This window comes from Populus euphratica, unplaced genomic scaffold (assembly GCF_000495115.2).
Source record: "Populus euphratica unplaced genomic scaffold, PopEup_1.0 scaffold335.1, whole genome shotgun sequence".
Lineage (NCBI taxonomy): Eukaryota > Viridiplantae > Streptophyta > Magnoliopsida > Malpighiales > Salicaceae > Populus > Populus euphratica.
The window spans coordinates 7,675-27,437 of record NW_011500230.1 but is presented as its reverse complement, the minus strand read 5'-3'; the positions used below and the strand labels follow the sequence as shown (position 1 = coordinate 27,437).

The window sequence follows — 19,763 nt, the reverse complement described above, 5'->3', positions numbered from 1 at the left end:
ATATATATATATATATATATATATATATATATATATATATGTATGTATAACTTTTAAAAGAAAAAAAAAAGATAACCCAAACAAACTTTCTAAACCTGGTTTGATTTCTAAAACTCATAATCTGTGAAATCATTGAACTAGGTAAGTTCAATCAAGAAGCTTAATTTCTAATTAATTTAATTTAAAGAATAAAATTGTAAAAAAAAAATCCATTGATAAATCTTGCTAAAAAAAAGATAGCAATAAAAAGAAAGATGACTAAATTTAAAAGAAAAACAAAAAGCTTAAAAATGATCTCAAATAAAAATAAACAATCAAAATAATATGGATTAAATTTGAAAAATTAAAAATTAAATGGGGATGAAATTAAAAAATATTTATAATTTCATAGTTTATTCAAATATATATATATATAAAGTGAAAATAAATTATAAGAGCTATTCTGATTTTTTTTTAAGAGATTGACATGAAATTGAAGAGTGGGGAAGAGAAAGAAAAGAGAACGAAAAAAAGCTCTTTTAGCCCAAAACCACGAATGGTTCACCCTAGAAGAATGCCGTGCCCTTCCCTGAAGGAGAAATTGTCCGCAAATGCCTCGCCCGCAACGCCCAACAGGTTTTTATTTTCTTCCAGAACAAGAACCCCAAACATTGGATTTCATTTTAAATTGGAATGGATTTCTTCAGGTCTGAGAGTGAATGTGATTGTTGCAGGAATATTTGAAATGGGTCTGACTCCTGTTTTCCTTCATCTGCCCTTGATGTTAAAGTGTTCACTTGTAGCGCATCGCAGGTACAAAATCATATACAGTCGCTACGCATCATTGTTTTCTTGGTGGGAGTTGACAATATAATGAAGTTCTTATCTTTTCAACTACACAATGCTTCCTTTCTTTTAAGATCATAGCATGCTACTTATTACTATAACCTTCAGGTGCTTGAGTCTGGTAATCACTCAACGATTACATTCTATGCCGTGACATGAATATCTTCTTCCTTTTCATGTCTATGGAGGGTAAAAATGATGTCAATAGTGGAGGAAATGGATTGCTGGATTTACAAACGAACACTCTCGGGCTTGCAGATGTGTGTGATTCACAATTACAAACCCTGCGGGGTATTTATACTTAATCCACTGTCTTCACCATAGTCTCCTTTCATTCAATGTTCTTTGTTTCTGGCCATTGCAGAACGAGCTTGCAATTTTGGAATTCATACAACTTGTAGTTGCCATTTCAGCAATGTGGCAAGTCCACTAATGCCAAGGATGATGTCTTTTTACCCCATGTTGATGGACTAATATTTGGCTTGGCATTGTTTCTATTAGGTCATTTCAGAAATTAAACACACAAATTTATATGGTTCGGCGATTTGTTTACTCTACGGATCTATTGGTTTGTATTAATCAATAAAAAAAACAATACAAACAAAGAAGAGAAGAAAAAACTCTTCTCTACTCAACTCACTTTAACTCAAGCGCTCTCTATTATCTTCACTCTCTCTATATTCTTCACAGACACATCTCTTCACTGAGTGTATATATATAAACTAAGTTGGGAGTAAAGGCCATAAATCATGCCATGATTTATACCTTAAATTAAGTCTTCATTATATACTAAGTAGGAGATTAGTTATTTCCACTTGTATATAATAAAGGTGGAGCATTGTTTGTCTCCACTATTAACAATCTTTCACTTGGAGACAAACAATGAAATTATCTTTTATCTTTGAAGACCAACCGAATTTTTACATAACTTCAGTTTATTAAGTATAACTCTTTTGGTTAACATGTCAGTTGGATTCTTATTTCCACAAACCTCTTCTAGCATTAGTTGCTTATTGTCTAGCAATTATTGGATGAAGTTATATTTGATCTGAATATGCTTAGTCCTCGAGTGAAATGTTGGATTCTTGGCAAGGAAGATTACACTCTAACTGTCGTTATACAAAATACTATTTCCATTCATCTTGCCTAATTCTTTCAAAAAACTTTGTAACCATATGATCTCTTTTGCAGACTTTAAGACTACAACATATTCAGCTTCTGTTGTTGAAAGAACGACGATCTTTTGTAAGGTAGAACTCCAAGAGACAGTAGTGCCTTCTAGAGTACATACATATCCTATAGTGCTCTTTCTGCTATCAACATCTCTTGCTATATCATCGTCTACAAAACCTTCAAGTTTCAAACCACCAACTGTGAAGGGAAGACAAGTCTTTAAGGAACTTTTTAAGTATCTCATAATCCATTTTACTGCCTCCTAATGCTGCTTTCCAGTATTGTTTATATATCGGCTTACAACTGCCACTACATGGGTAATGTTTGGTCTGGTACAAACCATAACATATATTAAAGAGCTGATAAATGAGGCATATGGAATCTTATCCATGTATCCACATTCTAGCTCAGTTTTTGGCGATTGATCTTTGCTGAGCTGGAAATGATTTCCCAGAAGTATACTTATTGGTTTAGCATTATCCATATTAAACCTGCTGAGAACCTTTTTGACATACTCTGTTTGTGAAAGCTTTAATATGCCTTTGTCTTCATCTATGATGATTCTCATGTCAAGTATTTGTTTAGTAGCTCCCAAATCCTTCATTTCAAACTGTTTTGACAATTGCTGTTTTAACTTGTTAATCTCTTCAATGCTGAATCTTGCTATCAATATATCATCTACATATAATAGTAAAATGATGTAAGAGTTGTTAAAATATTTGACATAGCAATAATGATCAGCCTGGCATCTTGTGTACCCCGAATTGTATATAAAATTGTCAAACTTCTTATACCACTGTTTTGGAGCTTGCTTCAAACCATATAGGCTTTTCTTTAGCTTTCATACTTGATTTTTCTTTCTTTATATTGCAAACCCCTCTAGTTATTGTATATAAATGTCTTCCTCCAAGTCACCGTGAAGAAATACTATTTTTACATCTAGTTGTTCAAGATGTAAATTTTTTGTAGCTACTATCCCTATAATAACTCTGATTGTTGTGTCCTTCACAACTAGAGAAAATATCTCAGAGTAGTCAATCTCTATCTTTTATTAAAACCCTTTTACAATAAGTCTTACCTTGAACTGTTTGCTTCCGTCATGCTTAGTCTTTACTCTGTAAACCCCTTTATTTTGCAAAGCCTTTTTTCCTTCAGGTAGTGTGGTTAGTTCCCAAGTCTTGTTCTTCAACAAAGAATCCATCTCATCCTTCATGTCTAACTCCCACTTGCTTCATCTTGTAATGATTCTTCATAAGTTTGTGGTTCACCACCATCTGTTAATAGAATATAATTCAGTAGAAGTGTGAACCGTTGTGAGGGCTTTACAGTCCTTGAAGACCTGCGAACATAAACAATAAGTTCTCTTGCCTCTATATCTTCCTATGTAGTAATGGGTACAAATATGCTTGAATTTTCTTGTAAGGCTCTGAATTTTGTTCTACTTGGTAACATTAGGAAGTCCTTTTAATCTTATGAATTCAGATTTTTATAGACTTGTATTTGAATCAGCTATATTAGTTTCTACACTTGATCTGTCTTTGTACAAAACTTTCTCATTGAAGATCATGTTCCTGTTCTAATAATCTTTATGTTATGATCATCCTAAAACCAAAATCCAAATTCTTCATCTTCATATCCGATGAAGAAACATTTTTTGGATTTGACATTTAGCTTGTTGTGAGCATCAGAATCTATATAAACATAGAAAACATACCCAAAGACCTTTAGATGAGAGAGTTGTATTTCTTTTCCTCTCCATACTTCCTCGGGCAATCTAAATTCCAAAGGAACTGATGGTCCATGGTTGATCAACTATAGTATAAACTGTGTCAGCCCCTAATGTTTGAGGTAACCCTGAATGCAACCTTATGCTTCTAGCTCGTTTATTGATAATATTGTTCATCCGTTAAGCAATGCTCTTTTGTTGTGGTGTGCCTGGAACAATCTTTTCCATTTTGATACCATTGACAATACAATACTCTTTGAAACCTCCATCAATGTATTCTCCTCTATTATTAGATCTCAAGCATTTCAACTTTAAACTTGATTCAATTTCAACCATAGCTTTTTATTTCTTGAATATTTCAAACACATTAGGTTTATTTTTTAGAAAGTAGACCCATACCTTTCTACTGAAATCATCAATAAAAGTCACATAATACCGAGAACCTTTAAGAGATGTTACTAGATAAGGTCCTTATAAATTTGTGTGTACCAGTTCTAGCTTTCTTAGTCTTAAGGTCTTGTCAACCTTTAAGAAACTGAGCTTCTGCTATTTTTCAAGAACACAACTTTCACAAATATCTAAATCAACATTTTTTTTAGCTCTAGTAGGTTTCCCTTCGACTAAAGTATCTTCATCCCCTTTTGACTTATAAGGCCGAGTCTATAATGTCATAGCTGTGTTTGTTTTTTTTGCTTCAGTAGAGGCAATGATATCTGCAAATCTTATGGTCATATACAAGGTGTTGGTTTTCTTTTCATAAGCGAAAACCATTGTTTCCTTCGATACTTTCCACATACCTCTAAAAAAAAAGATTGAATGACCACTATTGTCAAGCTGTCTAACAAAGATCAGTTTCTTCTTTAATCCAGGAACATGTCTTACATTTTATAAGTTCCATATAGCTCTATTCATCGTCTTGATTTGCCCATCTCCTATGCCCATGATATTCATTAGTTGTCCATCGGTTAGATAAACTAAACCGTGATCTCTAGCGATATAGTTTTGTATAATTTTATGGTGTGGTGTACAGTGAAATGAAACACCAGAATCAAAAATCCAGTATCAATTGGACTTTGTACAGTAAGAATCAAAGCATCTTGTACCTTATCTGTGGCAGCATTCGTAGAGTTAGCTTTAGGTTTTTTTAGTTTTATGTAACTCCTCATGTAATGACCAAGTCTAGCACAATTCCAACATTCAACCTATTTTCTAAGTCTAGACTTGCTTTTACTTTTGTATCTTAATTTTGATCCACCTCTAGATGAGCCTCTATCATATCTCCTTCCTCGAGTGTTGATATTAAAGGCTGAACCTGAACTTGAATTTGAACTTTCACCTAAGTCTTTTGTTTGTACTTTTTCAGCCAATCTCAAATGTCAACATATTTTAGTTTGGATTTTCTGGCTAAGTTACTCACGGCTATTCTCATACCTTCCCAAATTCTTGGAAGTGAAGCTAGCAAAATGAGTGCATGAATCTCATCATCAAACTCAATTTTAATAGATGACAATTGATTTGTGATGATATTGAAGTTGTTAAGATGTTGTGTGATAGAGGTGTTTTCTGTCATCTTCAAGTTCAATAATTTATTCATCAAGTGTACTTTATTATTTGCTGAGAGCTTCTCATACATCCCAAACAAAACTACCATTAATTTTACAGTGGATTTTTCTTTTATAACATTGTGAGAAACTCTTCTTGATAAGGATAACCGGATAATATCCGAAACCTATCTATCAAGAATTAGTCAATTTTCTTCTTACATATTCTCAGGTTTGCTCCCCAACATAGAAATATGAAGTTTCTTCCTATATAAATAGTCTTCAATTTGTATTTTTTTTTGATATCCAAAATCTATCCCATCAAATTTTTCAATTCCAACAGCCTTTATTCATCTACCATTTTTAACACTTCTTGGATTTGAATCTGCCGAATCTGACCTTACGAATGTGTCCGGAATGGAAAAAAATATTGGAAACGACACTTAAATCAGGCAAATCAGACTTTAGATGGCTCAAATCTTATCAATCAAACTTTTAGATCACTAGACGGTGCAAATGAAGCCGTGTGTTAGTTGGAATAGTGTCTGCGGCGCACTACATCAAAACCCAATATGCTAACGTGGCTATGATGACGTGTCAGACAAGTAAGCAATACAGGCCCACAATTGATTACGTGGCAGATCCACATGGATTTTCTAGCAGATATGCTGTTTACTGATGTCGTGTCAGGTGACGTGGCTGATGATTGTGTAGAATTACTGCTGTGGCTGCTGACTGGATAATGATGTGTTGGGTGAACTTGGTTTAGTTGTAGGTATTCAGGTAAAAAAGGAGCATATGACGCGTGTGGGCAGTCCTAACGTCGGCGCGCATGGGCATGCAGGACATCTATTCTTGCCAGGTTTTCACTAGTGGATTCGTCTTGTCTTCCCCTAAACGATGGTATGTTCAAAAACATATTTTTAGAACTTTGATTTTTGAGTTTGGATCAAACACCCTTTTTTTTTTTTTTAAGAACAAGCTCTGATATCAGTTGTTAGGTCATTCCAGAAATCAAACATACATAAATTTAAGAGGTTCGTCAACTTGCCTACTCCACGGAGCTACTGATTTGTATTAATCAATCAAAGAAGCAATATAAATAAAAAGGAGGAGAAAAAACTCTTCTCTACTCAACTTACTCTCACTCAAATTCTCTCTATCTTCTTCACTCTCTCTATGTTCTTCACACATGCAACTCTTCACTGAGTGTATATATATAAACTAAGTTGGGAGCAAAGGCCATAAATCATGCCATGATTTATGCCTTAAATTAAGTCTTCATTATATACTAAGTAGGAGATTAGTTATTTCCACTTGTATATAATAAAGGTGGAGCATTATTTGTCTCTAGTAGTAATAGTGTTCTGGTTTTCCTTTGTTACCCTCGGATAGAAGCTCACCTTTTCTCTTTTTCTTCTTCTTTTTTATTTGTTTCATTTATCTACAATGCGAGCTAGAAATCATGTTCCATTTAGAAAAAGCTCATTTCATGCTGGAAGAGATTGTCATGAATCGTTTGCATTGACGAGACAAGCAACTCTAACATTCTGAGCCCGATAATTATACTGATGGATAAGATAACTTCAATGACTGGTCAGGTGCTATCGTTCTTTCTTGGATTCTTGATGAGCTAGCATTTTAGTTTATCCTGTTGTGTATAAATAAGCTTGAACACAGACATTTCCCATGAAAAACATTGTGTTGATTTTATTGTTGTAATGGTAAAATACTCTGCTGTCTTTAACACAATTTGGTTTTCATACCTTAATCATTCTGTCCATGTGTAAAGTTCAACTCTTAAGCTCAAGTTCTGTGTGTGTAATGGCTGCACTGTAGCGCCCTTAGCTCCATTCTAGAGGCATCCAATTCCAAGGTGAAGCATTTTTAAGTTGCAGTATCATCAGCCAACATCAAATTTGCTAACAAAATATACGTTTTTTTTAGAGTTACGCATAAATTGCCTAATCTTCTACAGAATAATAATGTTTCACAGCTGTATTTCCTGCCAATTGGCTACATTTCTTAAAAAACTGACAGATCAAATTGCTGCAGGCCTGCCATCTTTTCTTGGATCGCTCACTGCTGTGAGCGTTCCATGGAGAATTTGGGCATTTACAGAATCTCTCGAATTTTCGCTGTCCACGTGGATAGGGCTTTGGAGGGTCTGAACAACAAGCTGGACAATAGCTCCCCCTGCCTGAGCCAGCAACTGATGACCCCTTTCCTCCAAGAAAGCTTTTCTGTCCCCTGCAAGTTCTATGTGCTTGCCATCTATTACTGTCCAGTTTTCGTACAATACAGTATTGGGTATTAACTGCTCCAAATCAGATCACATGAAATGTCCAAGTATTAGACGGCATATCATATTTTACCCAGAGAGAAGATGAACATGAATTGACTGTTGAAGCAAGTTTCCTACCTTGTGATAGACCCTTGGACTCTCAACTGCAGTTAAAGGTTCCATCCCCAAGACAAAATGATTAAGAAAGACTTGTATCACCGCTGGAATGATGAAAAGTCCGCCACTACCACCCATGACCCCAGCTAGCTGATCGTCCTGTGGAGTTTACAAAAGTGAGATTACAATAAATGAGGAAGTTAGAGAGGATTTATGAAATTGATGACGATACATCTGATTCAAGACCAATGAGGTCGAAACTATTGCTGTTGAGCTGCACGAATTTCTAGCTTGGTAGAGAGTAATATATCTATATAAAGCCAAACCTTGGTGATAATAACAGGAGTCATGGAAGATAAAGGTCTCTTGTTGGGTTCAATAAAATTTGCTGGAGCAGGAGGCAGCATGTCAGGAGTTATCTCTGTGGGTGCTGAGAAATCACCCATCTCATTGTTGAGCAAAATTCCAGTGGAGGGCGAGAGAACTCCAGCTCCAAAACCATAATTTATTGTTGTTGTCATTGATACAGCATTTCGCTCTGCATCCACAACGCAAAAGTGGCTGGTTCCATGATCTCTAAGCTGACTCCACCTACTAATTAAGGTCTGAAATCTTTAGAATCATGACACAGTGACAATGATACCAGTAAAGCTTTATTTATAATCAGTAGCAAGTAGTCATACCTTTCCATATTCATGTAATATTCTGGAGGGAATGTGGTATTGTCCACTATCATTTTCTGTATTTTACCGGCGTAAGATTGGGAAAGCATTTCAGACATGTATTTGGCTGTGTTTACGAATGCAGGGTCCCCCAAGTTCATTCTAACAGCAAACATGTGCTTCATTGCTTCAATCAAGCGATGAAGACCAAGATTTCCCACTGCAGCTTTAGAACTTCCATAACTATTGAGGATGTTTAAGACCTGTTTTGCATCAGAATTTAGAGAAATCCAATTCACATAATTCAATAGCTTCACAACCATGAACAGTATTGTAGTCAAGAGTAAAATGCAATATCCAAATGCTGAAGTCAGCTCACTAATTAACCCTAGTTTTGTTGGACATCAGTCCTTCAAAGCCAGAGCAGAACAGCCAGAAGATCACTTGATTTTACAGAACAAAATGCTTGATTGACACAAATATGCATTCATAAGTGAGAAAATATAACCCACCAGAGACATTCCAAGTGTTCCACTTGAAGGTGGTGGCATTCCATATATAGTGTAGCCCGTAAAGTTTGCAGCTAAGGCATCCATTATATCCACCTTGTAATTCTTTAGATCTTCCATCGTTAGAATCCCACCAGCATCTCTGACATCTTTCACTAATTTCTCACCAACAGTGCCATTATAAAAGGCTTGTGGGCCTTGTTCTGCAACTGCTTCCAGGCTTTGGGCTAGCTCCAGATTAAAGCATTTATCACCAGCTTGTAACAACCTCCCATTTGGAGCGAACACTTGCTGCAACCCAGGATCATTCATGATTTTTTTGGCACATTTAGCAATGGAAGATGCAAGATAGGGAGCAACAACAAAACCATCCCTGGCAAGTTTTATGGCAGGTTGGAATAGAGTCCTCCAATTCAAACGGCCATGTTGCAGCCAAGCTTCATGGAGGCCAGCAATCTCGCCGGGAACTCCCATGGACAGGGCACCTGAATACTTGTTATTCAAGTTGTTTGCATACATATTCTATTCATGGACAAATACACCATAAAAGATGAATAAGCGGACCTTCAAAATGGGCGATGAACGTGCAATCCTGGTAAACAAAATTAAAAAAACAAAGTAGATGGAAGAAAATTCTAGTTGATTTTCTTTATTTTTTTCCCTGATGGATAGGATCTAGCGGATTTACTGGGACAAAGTGTGATGTAGAAAAGTTAGCAAGTGCTGATATTTTAGGTGAAAGAGAAGACTTTGAACCTGTGAAGCTGCCCCGGGAGCAGTTTCTCTCATGTCATAAGCTTGAGTTTTAGAAGTTGATGAAGACCTGACAATCATGAAAGCTCCACCTCCTATTCCACTCCCCACTGGATTAACAACACCAACGCACAAAGCAGTTGACACTGCAGCATCAACAGCATGCCCACCTTGTCTAAGCATTGATGCACCGATTTCAGAACACCGAGCATCATCAGCAGCAACAACACCTTGTTCTGACTCGACAATCTCAGCTTTGTTAACTTCAATCCTTTCACTGTAGTTTTTTCCTCCTCTCAGTACCCAACAAGTGAAGTGGGCTCCAAAAGTTAGCAGGCCTACAGCTGAAGTGCAAACAGTTTGCTTAGGGAGCATTAACTTGGATAATTATAGCATTTTCACGAACACTAGAAATGATAATCTGAACGTTTTGCATCTTATAGCAAAAGGCATACAGTCGTGCTCCAACAAATAATTAAAAAATGAGATAAAAATTAACAGATCTCGACAGAAACATTGATATAAGGAAATGGTGAGAACAAAAACATAGCATTTGCAATATTTGCCCAAATGAATGATTCTTTATAATTAAACATGGGTAATAACTTATCCTGTGAATCCCAGAACAACTATCTTGTTTTGGCTCTGCTAATCTGATTAAACATGCTGTTAGATGGCGGATTGTAATTGGCACAAATTATTGGATGGAGAGGGTTCCAATTATCCTGGAAACCCCACAGAACATGGAAGGAATTCTGAACAACTGTCATATATAAATATATATATGGAAGGAACAAAAACCAAACATACAAACATAGAGAGAGAGAGAGAGAGAGAGAGAGAGAGAGAGAGAGAGAGAGAGAGGGAGAGAGAGTGGTTAGTACTCGTAATAATGGTTACGGATGCAAGAAAGAAGCACAAAGCTTTGCGACTCCAATTCTTCTTGACATAAATATGATAATTTGTTGATGAGATATCAGTGCCCAATAGCGGAGCTACGATGCTCTGTCGCCCCATTATCCCTCCCTTCAACACTCAACAACAATTAGGTGTCTTGATGGAGTTTTACTGGTTGAACCAGAGACCTTTCTTTATTCCTGTGTTAGGCTGTGAGGAATAAAGAAATGAAGGTGTGGTATTTGAAGTAGATTCATATGTGTACACGATTAAAATAAGATTTTCACAGGAATCCTTCAAACTTTTTCACGATATGGCTAATGTGAATGGAATCTTCATTATCATTTTCTAGGATTTTTAATTTTGTCTTTTTTCAAGTTCTTCAATGTTTTATTAAGTATTTTGGGTTCTTTTCTTGGTTTTTCAAGTAGTTTTATATTTTTTTAAATTTAAAGTGCATAAATCAATCTTTCATATTTTAACTTTATTTTTATATCACCATATTTTCTAGGATTTTTAATTTTATCTTTTTTCAAGTTCTTCAATGTTTTATTAAGTATTTTGGGTTCTTTTCTTGGTTTTTCAAGTAGTTTTATATCTTTTTAAATCTAAAGTGCATAAATCAATCTTTCATATTTTTACTTTATTTTTTATATCATCATATTAAAACTATAAAAAAATACATAAAAAATCAATTTAATATTATTTTCATCTAAAAATTAATTTCAAAAATACTTTTTAAAATAGATTTTATCGAACATAGCCTTAACCGGAGCATGGAAGCCATCGGAGCAACGTTTGTTTTCTTTATAGCTTCCAAATTTAGCCACGGCAAGCAAATTACAAAACGGTCACTTTTGCATTTTGGGAGTAAAAGGTAGAAACCGGCTAATTTTAAATCCACACGGAAGGACAAGTATTATTATTATTATTATTATTATTATTATTTTGTTACATCATCCTGAACGATAGCTGCTTTGAAAAATGAAAATAATTGTACCAAAGCAATTAAACAATGTCGTAGACGGTGACGCCAAATAAATAGACCTCCACGAGTTCAAAGTAGAATAATGCACACAAAATAATTGAAAAGTACAAGGACGATTGAGTATTATTTGTAGTTTCCGAAGTTTCTTTTCCAATTTAAGAAAATAAAAAAAAAAGTTACTTTTTTAAAAATCAAATGCAATAATTATATTCCTTAAAGTTTTTTGTTACTTTTTTTCCAGTTTGGGATACAAATTTCAATTAAATTCCAACCTATAATTGCTTTGTCAAAATAATTAATCTAGTTAAATATGATTTGGTGTGAAAAATTTCATGCTACATCAGTATTTTAAAACAAGCAAGAAAGATTTAAAAGATTTAAGATTTAGTGACCCACAAAACAAACACAATGCTATAAAATAAATATTTCATACTTATACTTAATCAATTATTTAATTTAATTAAAAAATAAAAATACTTTTAAAAAACTAAATTCAATAAAGGCCTAAAAAAGAAACCTAAGGTACCCATTTTATCTTCTAAACAGTTAAAAATCTCATAAAAAATATTGAAAGATGAAATTTAAAAAAAAAGACAAGTTAAAAAAAAACCCAGGATAAATCTCTTAAATCTAAACCAATCTCTAATACCTACAATCGTTAAATTCTAAATCACAACTCAACTGAAAAGCTCAACAACCTATTAAATTATAAGCTCGGCCCAACCTTGAAGCTAAATACTCAAATAAATAAATGTTGAAGAATAAAATAATAAAAATATTAATTTTTAATATAAAAAAATAGCAATAAAAAGAATCAACTTTGATAGGCAAAAGAACTCAAGAATGATGAAATTGTAAAAAAATAATTAAAAATCATCATAAATAAAACAAATCATAATTAAAATAATAAGGACTATATTTGACAGATGAAAAAAGTCTATGGGGGATGAAATTGAAAAAAAATTCTAATTTCATAAATGATCTCCAACAAAAGAAATAGTAATAAAAAAAATAAAGATATAAAAGAAAATAAAATTGAAAAGTTGTGTTTGAAAGTTTGGAAAGCCAACATGAAAATCTACAAGGAAAAAAAGAAAAAAAGCCACACACATCAAACTAAAGACAATTAGACCACACAAGTCACTTAGGCATGGAGGGATCACTAAGAGGCTTCGGTTGCTTCCCTAGTAGTAGGCTTTTGGCCATCAAATGACGCCATATGCGATGTTCAAAGCTTGTGGTTGCTATTTATGACTCCAATTAAATTTGAGAATAAAAAATATAATCAAATTTAAAAGATTAAAGTACCTTTATACTAAAGGATAAATTTTTAAAATTTAAAGGAAAATAATTTAAATGTTTTTAAATTAAGTAAAAGATAGAAAAGCCCTTAATGTTATTTTCCTTTTCTTTTTCTTGTAATAAAAGTTAGATTAATAATTTTACAATTTAAAAAGAAAAAAAGGACTATAAAGCCTCTAGAGACATTTTAAACAAATGTATAAAGACCTTCTTGCCTCCATCTAATTCTTTGATGACTTTTTTAACATTAGAAAAAATCTATTATACCTCTTATACAAGGCTTAATGATTTTAGAGTGAAGGCCAAAATTATCACTTTACTATTGTAATTTATAATAAACTTACTCATAAGCTATAATAAAAACCAAGATTAAATGATTTATGAGTTGAGATACTTTTTAAAAAAGAATTTAGGTTTCTTTAATATAAATCATTCTTAATTTTCATTTAACAACTTGAATTTTTAAATTGAAATAATTTTTTGATATGATATTAAGATTTTTTTGATTAAGTGATCATGAATTTAAATTTCATCATGTTCATCCTCTCAAATTAAAATTAAAAGAAAAACTTTAGTATAAGTTTATAATTGATTTGTAAAAATTTTAATTTTAAAGAATTTTCACTTAAAAATATATTAAAAAGTGTTATAAAACCATTCATGTGAACTTATCAACAACTAAGACTAAATGATTATTTTACATATTTTTATGTAGCAAAAATGGAGGACAATTAACATCTTGGTTCATTTGAGCTTCAAATTTATATTGAGAGACATTTGTTTATGGCAATTAAAAATGTGATTAATATATTATTTGTATATGAAAGCAATTTATTAAAGAATTTAACATAAACTTTAAAATTGATAGATACATGAAAAGTATCTCGATTCTAAAGCACTAATCAATCCAAGTTAAACATTTCAATACTAAGAATATATAGATACAACTTAGAAAATAATTAAACTTGAACCCTAACATTAATAGATTCGTTGAACGTTAAAATTTTTTGATCTGGAAACCAAAAGACCTACTATATAAAAATATAGCACAACTGAATATGAACTTCAAAATTAATAAATTTGTTGTATGTTACGTAGCTAGTTATGTAGACTTTATAGACAGTTAAAGAATGACTTAACTATATTAAGGGTGATTGGGAAGTGCAATAATTGTATTTTTTTTACTTGGAAATATATTAAAAAAATATTAAATATAGCACATCAAAAAAATTTAAAAATATAAAAAGTAATTTTAAATAACATAAAAATAATTTTTACTATTTATTTAAATCGCAATTCCAAACATAAGATAAACCCTAACAAATCAAGTGCACAATCAACCACTAAATTAGCCACTAAACATCACACCAGTTTATAGACATACTCAAAACCTATAGCTTTATAACAATTATTTTTAATTTATTAATTTTATTTGATACATCACATAAATCCCTACATTTTTTTTTGGTAATTTAACCCCTAATCTCTTCATTTTAATTCTTCACTTATATTTTTGTGAATTGCATCAGTCAATCTTGTGATTTATTTTCTTATTATGTTGATGTGATGTGCATGTGATTTATATTATTTATCAAATTAAATCAATTAAAATACATGTAATTGACAAAATTTAGTTGAAGATACTTAATCTTGCTTGACGTGTCAAAAAGACTTTATGATCTTCATATGCATTGTTTATGATTCGTGCAATATGTGATTTTAGGGTTTTATAAGAGTTTTTATTTATTTTCTTTTAAGATTCCATGAATAGTTGAAAAGCCCAAGGGAAGATAATAATTGAAAAAAGAAATGATTAGGTCATGCTTAGATATAAGAATAGACAAACTATCTTTTGTAGAAAATTTGTTTGGTCTCACTTATGTCGAATTAGATATTGATGTCTCAATTGTTGTATTGAGATGGAGATAGAGCAAGATTCAATTTAATTTCCTTTAAAAGAAATTGTAATAAATAAAAAGAAAACAAAGAAAAAAAATAGAGTTTAATTATCATGCCATTTTCTTTCCAAAACATATATAATTTATGGGATAAAATTAAATATTTTTTTAAATTCAAAATCACTATAAAATCTTAATAAATGATCCAATAGATATTCATTAGTATTTAAAAGTGCATTTTTATCAATGTTTTATATCATCATTTTGCACTCGAAGTATCAATAACTCCTTAACTAAAGCATGTTTTATAATAACGTATCTAATAATATAAGATACCTTTAATTTGTGGTAAATATTCATTTTAAATGCAGGCCTATCACATAAATGAAAGGATTGATTGATGAATTTAAGAACTGAAATTGAAAGGACAAAGAGATGGCCAAACTTTGAAAAGAGATGTCGGTGTAATCCAAACCGGAATACTGTTCGGTAATTGGGTCATATCTGGAGCTATAGATCTCAGATTTAGGTCTACTTTATATAAATGGAAAGATAAGACATAGACCTATAACTTTTATATGGAGCCCAAGATCTAAAAATGTTATTTTCAAGTTTAAATTATAGCAACAACAAAGAAGTCTGAATCTGTCTTCCAACCTGAGCATTGTTCAGTGTTTGGCCCATATCTGGAGTTTTAGAAATCCAAATGAGCTGAATGTTTTACACAAGAAAGCTGAGATAATTTTCTACAACTTTCATTAAGTGGCTCTAATTTTGACATTATCAATGACGTTTTGGGTAGACAAAAGAAGATAAGGATTGTCACCAAGTCAAGAGTTGGTCACCCACTTATCAATTAGTCATCAAATCAATAGTTCTTAATTTTGGCCTATAAAAGGAGGCATTTGCCATGCATTTAGACATCTTGATTTTCAGATCAAGATCATGCTCTTGCTTTCTCTCTTTGTATTTGTTTGTAATGTTTATGCTTTGATTTCATTAATATCAAGTTTATGCCTTTCATTTCATTTCATTTACTTAGTTAACTTTTATCTTATTTATGTTTCTATTTTGTTTATTTATTTTTCTTTCTTTCATTATGTTTAGCTAAGTTTATTATGTCAAGGTGACAAGGTTACACTAATGGTGTAAGAATAAGTATAGTGTGAACTTAAAATGGACTTTAATGTTTGATACTAACATGTTTTGTATTTGTTATCTTGTTCACTCTTTAATACTTTGCTTGTTAAATGACTAATCTTGATTTATGTTGTATAACACTTCGTACAACAAATGCTTGGCACTTTCATAGTTCATACTGTATGGTATAACCGACACCTGAGTTATGAAAGGAACTTGATTTGTTGTTAACATAAGTTATAATCATGAATGCTCGACGAGATTTACAAGTATTAGCATTAATCGAATAAGATGACTAATGTAATCATGTTAACAATATATAATATGATTGGAACCTCCTTTGTGTGTGGTTTCCAATTGAATAATAAGAGTTTATACTATACTTGTTTGACATACCATTAGTGGATCCTCTAACCTTGACATTTGTTATTATCATCGTTTAATCCTTACATTAATATTCCATCTCCAAGTTCTCATCTTCTTCTTCTCTTTCTTTATTATTATTATTGTTGTTGTTGTTGTTGTTGTTGTTTATAATTGTTGTTTATAATTTGTACAATTAACCTCCATGTGGTTTAACCCCGGTCTTGCTGGGTTATTTATTACTTCGACACTCCTGCACTTGGAAGAAGACATCAATCTTTTGGTCGTGTCAAGTTTTTGGCGCTGTTGCCGGGGAGGTAAGTTCTTGTATAAATTATAGTATTTATTTTATTTTCTCTTTTCACTTTTCTTGTATATAACTTTGTTTCTTTTGTTTTGTTTGTCTTTATTTTGTTTTCTTCCTTCTTCTTTTGTTTTCTTCTTCCTTTTATTCTATTCCTACACGTGCATGAGAGTGTGGTCACATACATTAAGTGGTAGACTTTGTAGGGTATTCTCATTATTTTTAGAAAATATAGCCGAAGAAGATAATCAATCACTTTATAATGAGAATAATGAGAATAACCATGCTAGAACACTTAGAGACCACATGAATCCCACAAGAACAAGTGCACCATCATGCATAGTTTTTCCTCCCGATGCATCTCATTTTAATTTTAAGCTAGGTATTATTTAACTTTTACCTTCTTTTCATGGCTTAGAATTGGAAAATTCATACTTGCATTTAAGGGAATTTGAGGAGGTCTGCAACACATATAATAATTTAAATTATAGCATGAACACCATCAGATTAAAGCTTTTTCCTTTTTCATTAAAAGATAAAGTTAAAACATGACTACAAAATTTGAGACCACGATCCATTCATGCTTGGGATGAAATGCAACAACAGTTTTTAAAGAAGTTTTTCCCATCTCATAGAACAAACTCTTTCAAAAGACAAATCACCACTTTCACTCAAAAAAAGGAGAAACATTTTACCAATGTTGGAATAGGTATCGAGACTTGCTTAGTACTTGCCCTCATCATGGTTTTGAAATATGGAGATTGATTTCACATTTGTATGAAGGGTTAACACCTAGAGATAGGTAAATGGTTGAATTGATGTGCAATGAAACTTTTGAAGATAAAGACCCTGATGAAGCAATGGAGTACTTAGACTTGTTAGCTGAAAATGCTCAAAATTGGGACACCGTGGGTACTTATGAGGCACCAAGTAAAACTCAACCTCATACATCTAGTGGAGGTAGTACAACCTTCGGGAAGATCATGACCTTCAAGCTAAGTTTGCATCTTTAGCTAGAAAAGTCGAGGCAGTAGAATTGAAAAAGAATGGTCAATTAAAATCTGTTGCAAACATTGTGTGTCAAATATGTGAAACAAATAAACACTCAACCAATAATTGTCCAACCTTGCCTTCTTTTAAGGAGTGTCTCCATGAACAAGCCCATGCTTTAAATAGTTTTCAAAGGTCCAACCACAACCTATACTCCCAAACATACAACCCTGGTTGGAGAAATCACCCAAATTTCAGTTGGAAAAGTGATAGCAACAATGCACAAACTTCACAACCACCATTTCAAGCACACCATAATTTCCAAAATTCTCATGGATATGCACTTCCTTATGCTCCACCTCCTACAAGAAATCTTGAGGAAACATTGCATGCATTCATTGAAAAGCAAAAGACAATCAATACTTAACTTGCTCAAAACATGACAGATTTTAAAGATATTCTTGCAAAATTGATATCTGCTTTCAATTTCCAAGAGAAAGGTAAGTTTCCATCTCAACCACAACAAAATCCCATGGGGCAATACAATGCAAATGCAAGTAGTTCCGGAAGCCAACACATGGATCAAGTCAAATCAGTCACAACTCTTTGCAGTGGTAAGTTTATTGAAAAACCCACTCTTGAACCTTGTGAGAAAGATGATGAGTCAATCTCTAAGGGTAAGGAAGGGGTTGAATCTGAAAATTTTAAAGAAACGATTGATTCCCCGCTAGTACTTCCATTTTTTCATGTCATGACCAAACAAAGAAAAGTTAATCACAACTCTAAAATCTTTGAAACTTTCAAACAGGTAAGGATCAATATACTTTTGTTGGATGCTATTAAACAGGTTCCTTTTTATACTAATTTTTTTAAAGATCTATGCACGGTGAAGAGAAAACTAAATGTGAAAAAGAAAGCCTTTTTAGCCGAACAAGTAAGTGTTATTCTTCAGAACAATAATGCTTTGAAATATAAAGACCCTGGTTGTCCTACAATTTCTTGCTTTATTGGAGAACATAAAATTGAAAGAGCCTTACTTGATTTAGGTGCTAGTGTGAATTTACTTCCGTATTCAGTTTTTTAGAGTCCAAATCTAGGTGAGTTAAAACCAACTTCTATAACTCTTTTACTTGCTGATAGATCTATAAAAGTGTCTAGAGGAATAGTTGAAGATGTGTTAGTACAAGTCGATAAATTCATTTATCTTATGGATTTTATTGTCTTCGACACACAACCTGTTGAAGGATGTAATTCATTTCCTATTATTTTAGGACATTCGTTTCTTGCAACTTCTAACGCATTGATTAATTGTAGGAATGGACTGATGAAGCTATCATTTGGAAACATGACATTGGAGATGAATATTTTCAATATTTGCAAGCAACCTGGAGATGATAATGATTTACAAGAAGTAGATCATATTGATGAATTAGTTTATGATCAACTTGAATCTACTTTAAGTAAAAATGAGTTGGATGAATCTGAAGATTTGCAAATGGTTTATTCTGAGGAAGAAATCTTAAATGAAAAAAGCATCGAAAATGTTGATGCGGATCTTTTATCAAAAGTAACAACAAATTTGACATCTGACATCACACCAATCGATGATTACTTTCCTAACGAATCCTTACTTTCTCTTAGTCCTATGCCTTGGTATGATAAAAATATCAATTTTCTTGCTTTAGGAGATTTGCTAGCTAATTGGAGTACCCAAGACAAAGAAAAGTTTTTGAACAAAGTGAAGAACTTTTATTGTAATGACCCTAACTTATTCAAATATTGTCCTGATCAAATATTTCAAAGATTTATTCCCTACAATGAGGTAAGTAGTGTCATTAAACTTTGTCATTCTGAAGCATGTGGGAGTTATTTTTCATAAAAAAAGATAGCTGCAAAAATCTTTCAAAATGGATTTTATTGGCCCACCATGTTCAAGGATACGCATGCATTCTGCAAAACTTTTGAAAATTATCAAAAAGTTGATAATGGTCAAAACATTTTGTTTTACAATTCTCAACTCTATACATTCCCTATAGAGCTAAGATCAAGATGAAGCAATTGACACGACTAAAAGATTGATGTCTTCTCCCAAGTGCAGGAGTGTCGAAGTAATAAATAACTCGGCAAGACCGGGATCGAACCACAAGGAGGTTAATTGTACAAATTATAAACGACAATAGTACAACAACAACAATAATAATAGTAATAACAATAATAACAACAATGACAATAATAATAATAATAATAATAATAATAATAATAATAATAATAATAATAATAATAATAATAAT

The 19,763-nt window shown here is 32.4% G+C and overlaps 1 protein-coding gene and 1 long non-coding RNA gene across 4 annotated transcripts in view; both read right to left on the bottom strand.

Moving 5' to 3' along the window:
• The window catches only part of LOC105112425 (gamma-glutamyltranspeptidase 3-like), a 19,831-nt gene extending 9,101 nt beyond the window's left edge, over window positions 1-10,730 (bottom strand). Inside the window, exons 1-7 of one of the 3 annotated variants that reach the window (XM_011008131.1) lie at window positions 10,475-10,730; window positions 9,594-9,934; window positions 8,841-9,359; window positions 8,350-8,591; window positions 7,993-8,260; window positions 7,688-7,825; window positions 7,286-7,582 (exon numbers count right to left, since the gene is read on the bottom strand). In XM_011008131.1, coding sequence (XP_011006433.1) covers window positions 7,307-7,582; window positions 7,688-7,825; window positions 7,993-8,260; window positions 8,350-8,591; window positions 8,841-9,359; window positions 9,594-9,934; window positions 10,475-10,607 — 1,917 coding nt within the window. In that variant the 5' untranslated portion in view covers window positions 10,608-10,730 and the 3' untranslated portion in view covers window positions 7,286-7,306. Of the gene's footprint in view, window positions 1-7,202; window positions 7,583-7,687; window positions 7,826-7,992; window positions 8,261-8,349; window positions 8,592-8,840; window positions 9,360-9,593; window positions 9,935-10,474 lie in introns of those variants that run through there. The other 2 variants (XM_011008132.1, XM_011008130.1) reach the window with 2 other exon arrangements.
• LOC105112426 (uncharacterized) overlaps window positions 7,150-19,763 on the bottom strand; it is a 13,420-nt gene continuing 806 nt past the window's right edge. The window contains exons 2-3 of the long non-coding RNA XR_839754.1: window positions 17,148-17,152; window positions 7,150-7,298 (exon numbers count right to left, since the gene is read on the bottom strand). This is a non-coding gene — a long non-coding RNA (uncharacterized LOC105112426). The remainder of the gene's footprint in view (window positions 7,299-17,147; window positions 17,153-19,763) is intronic.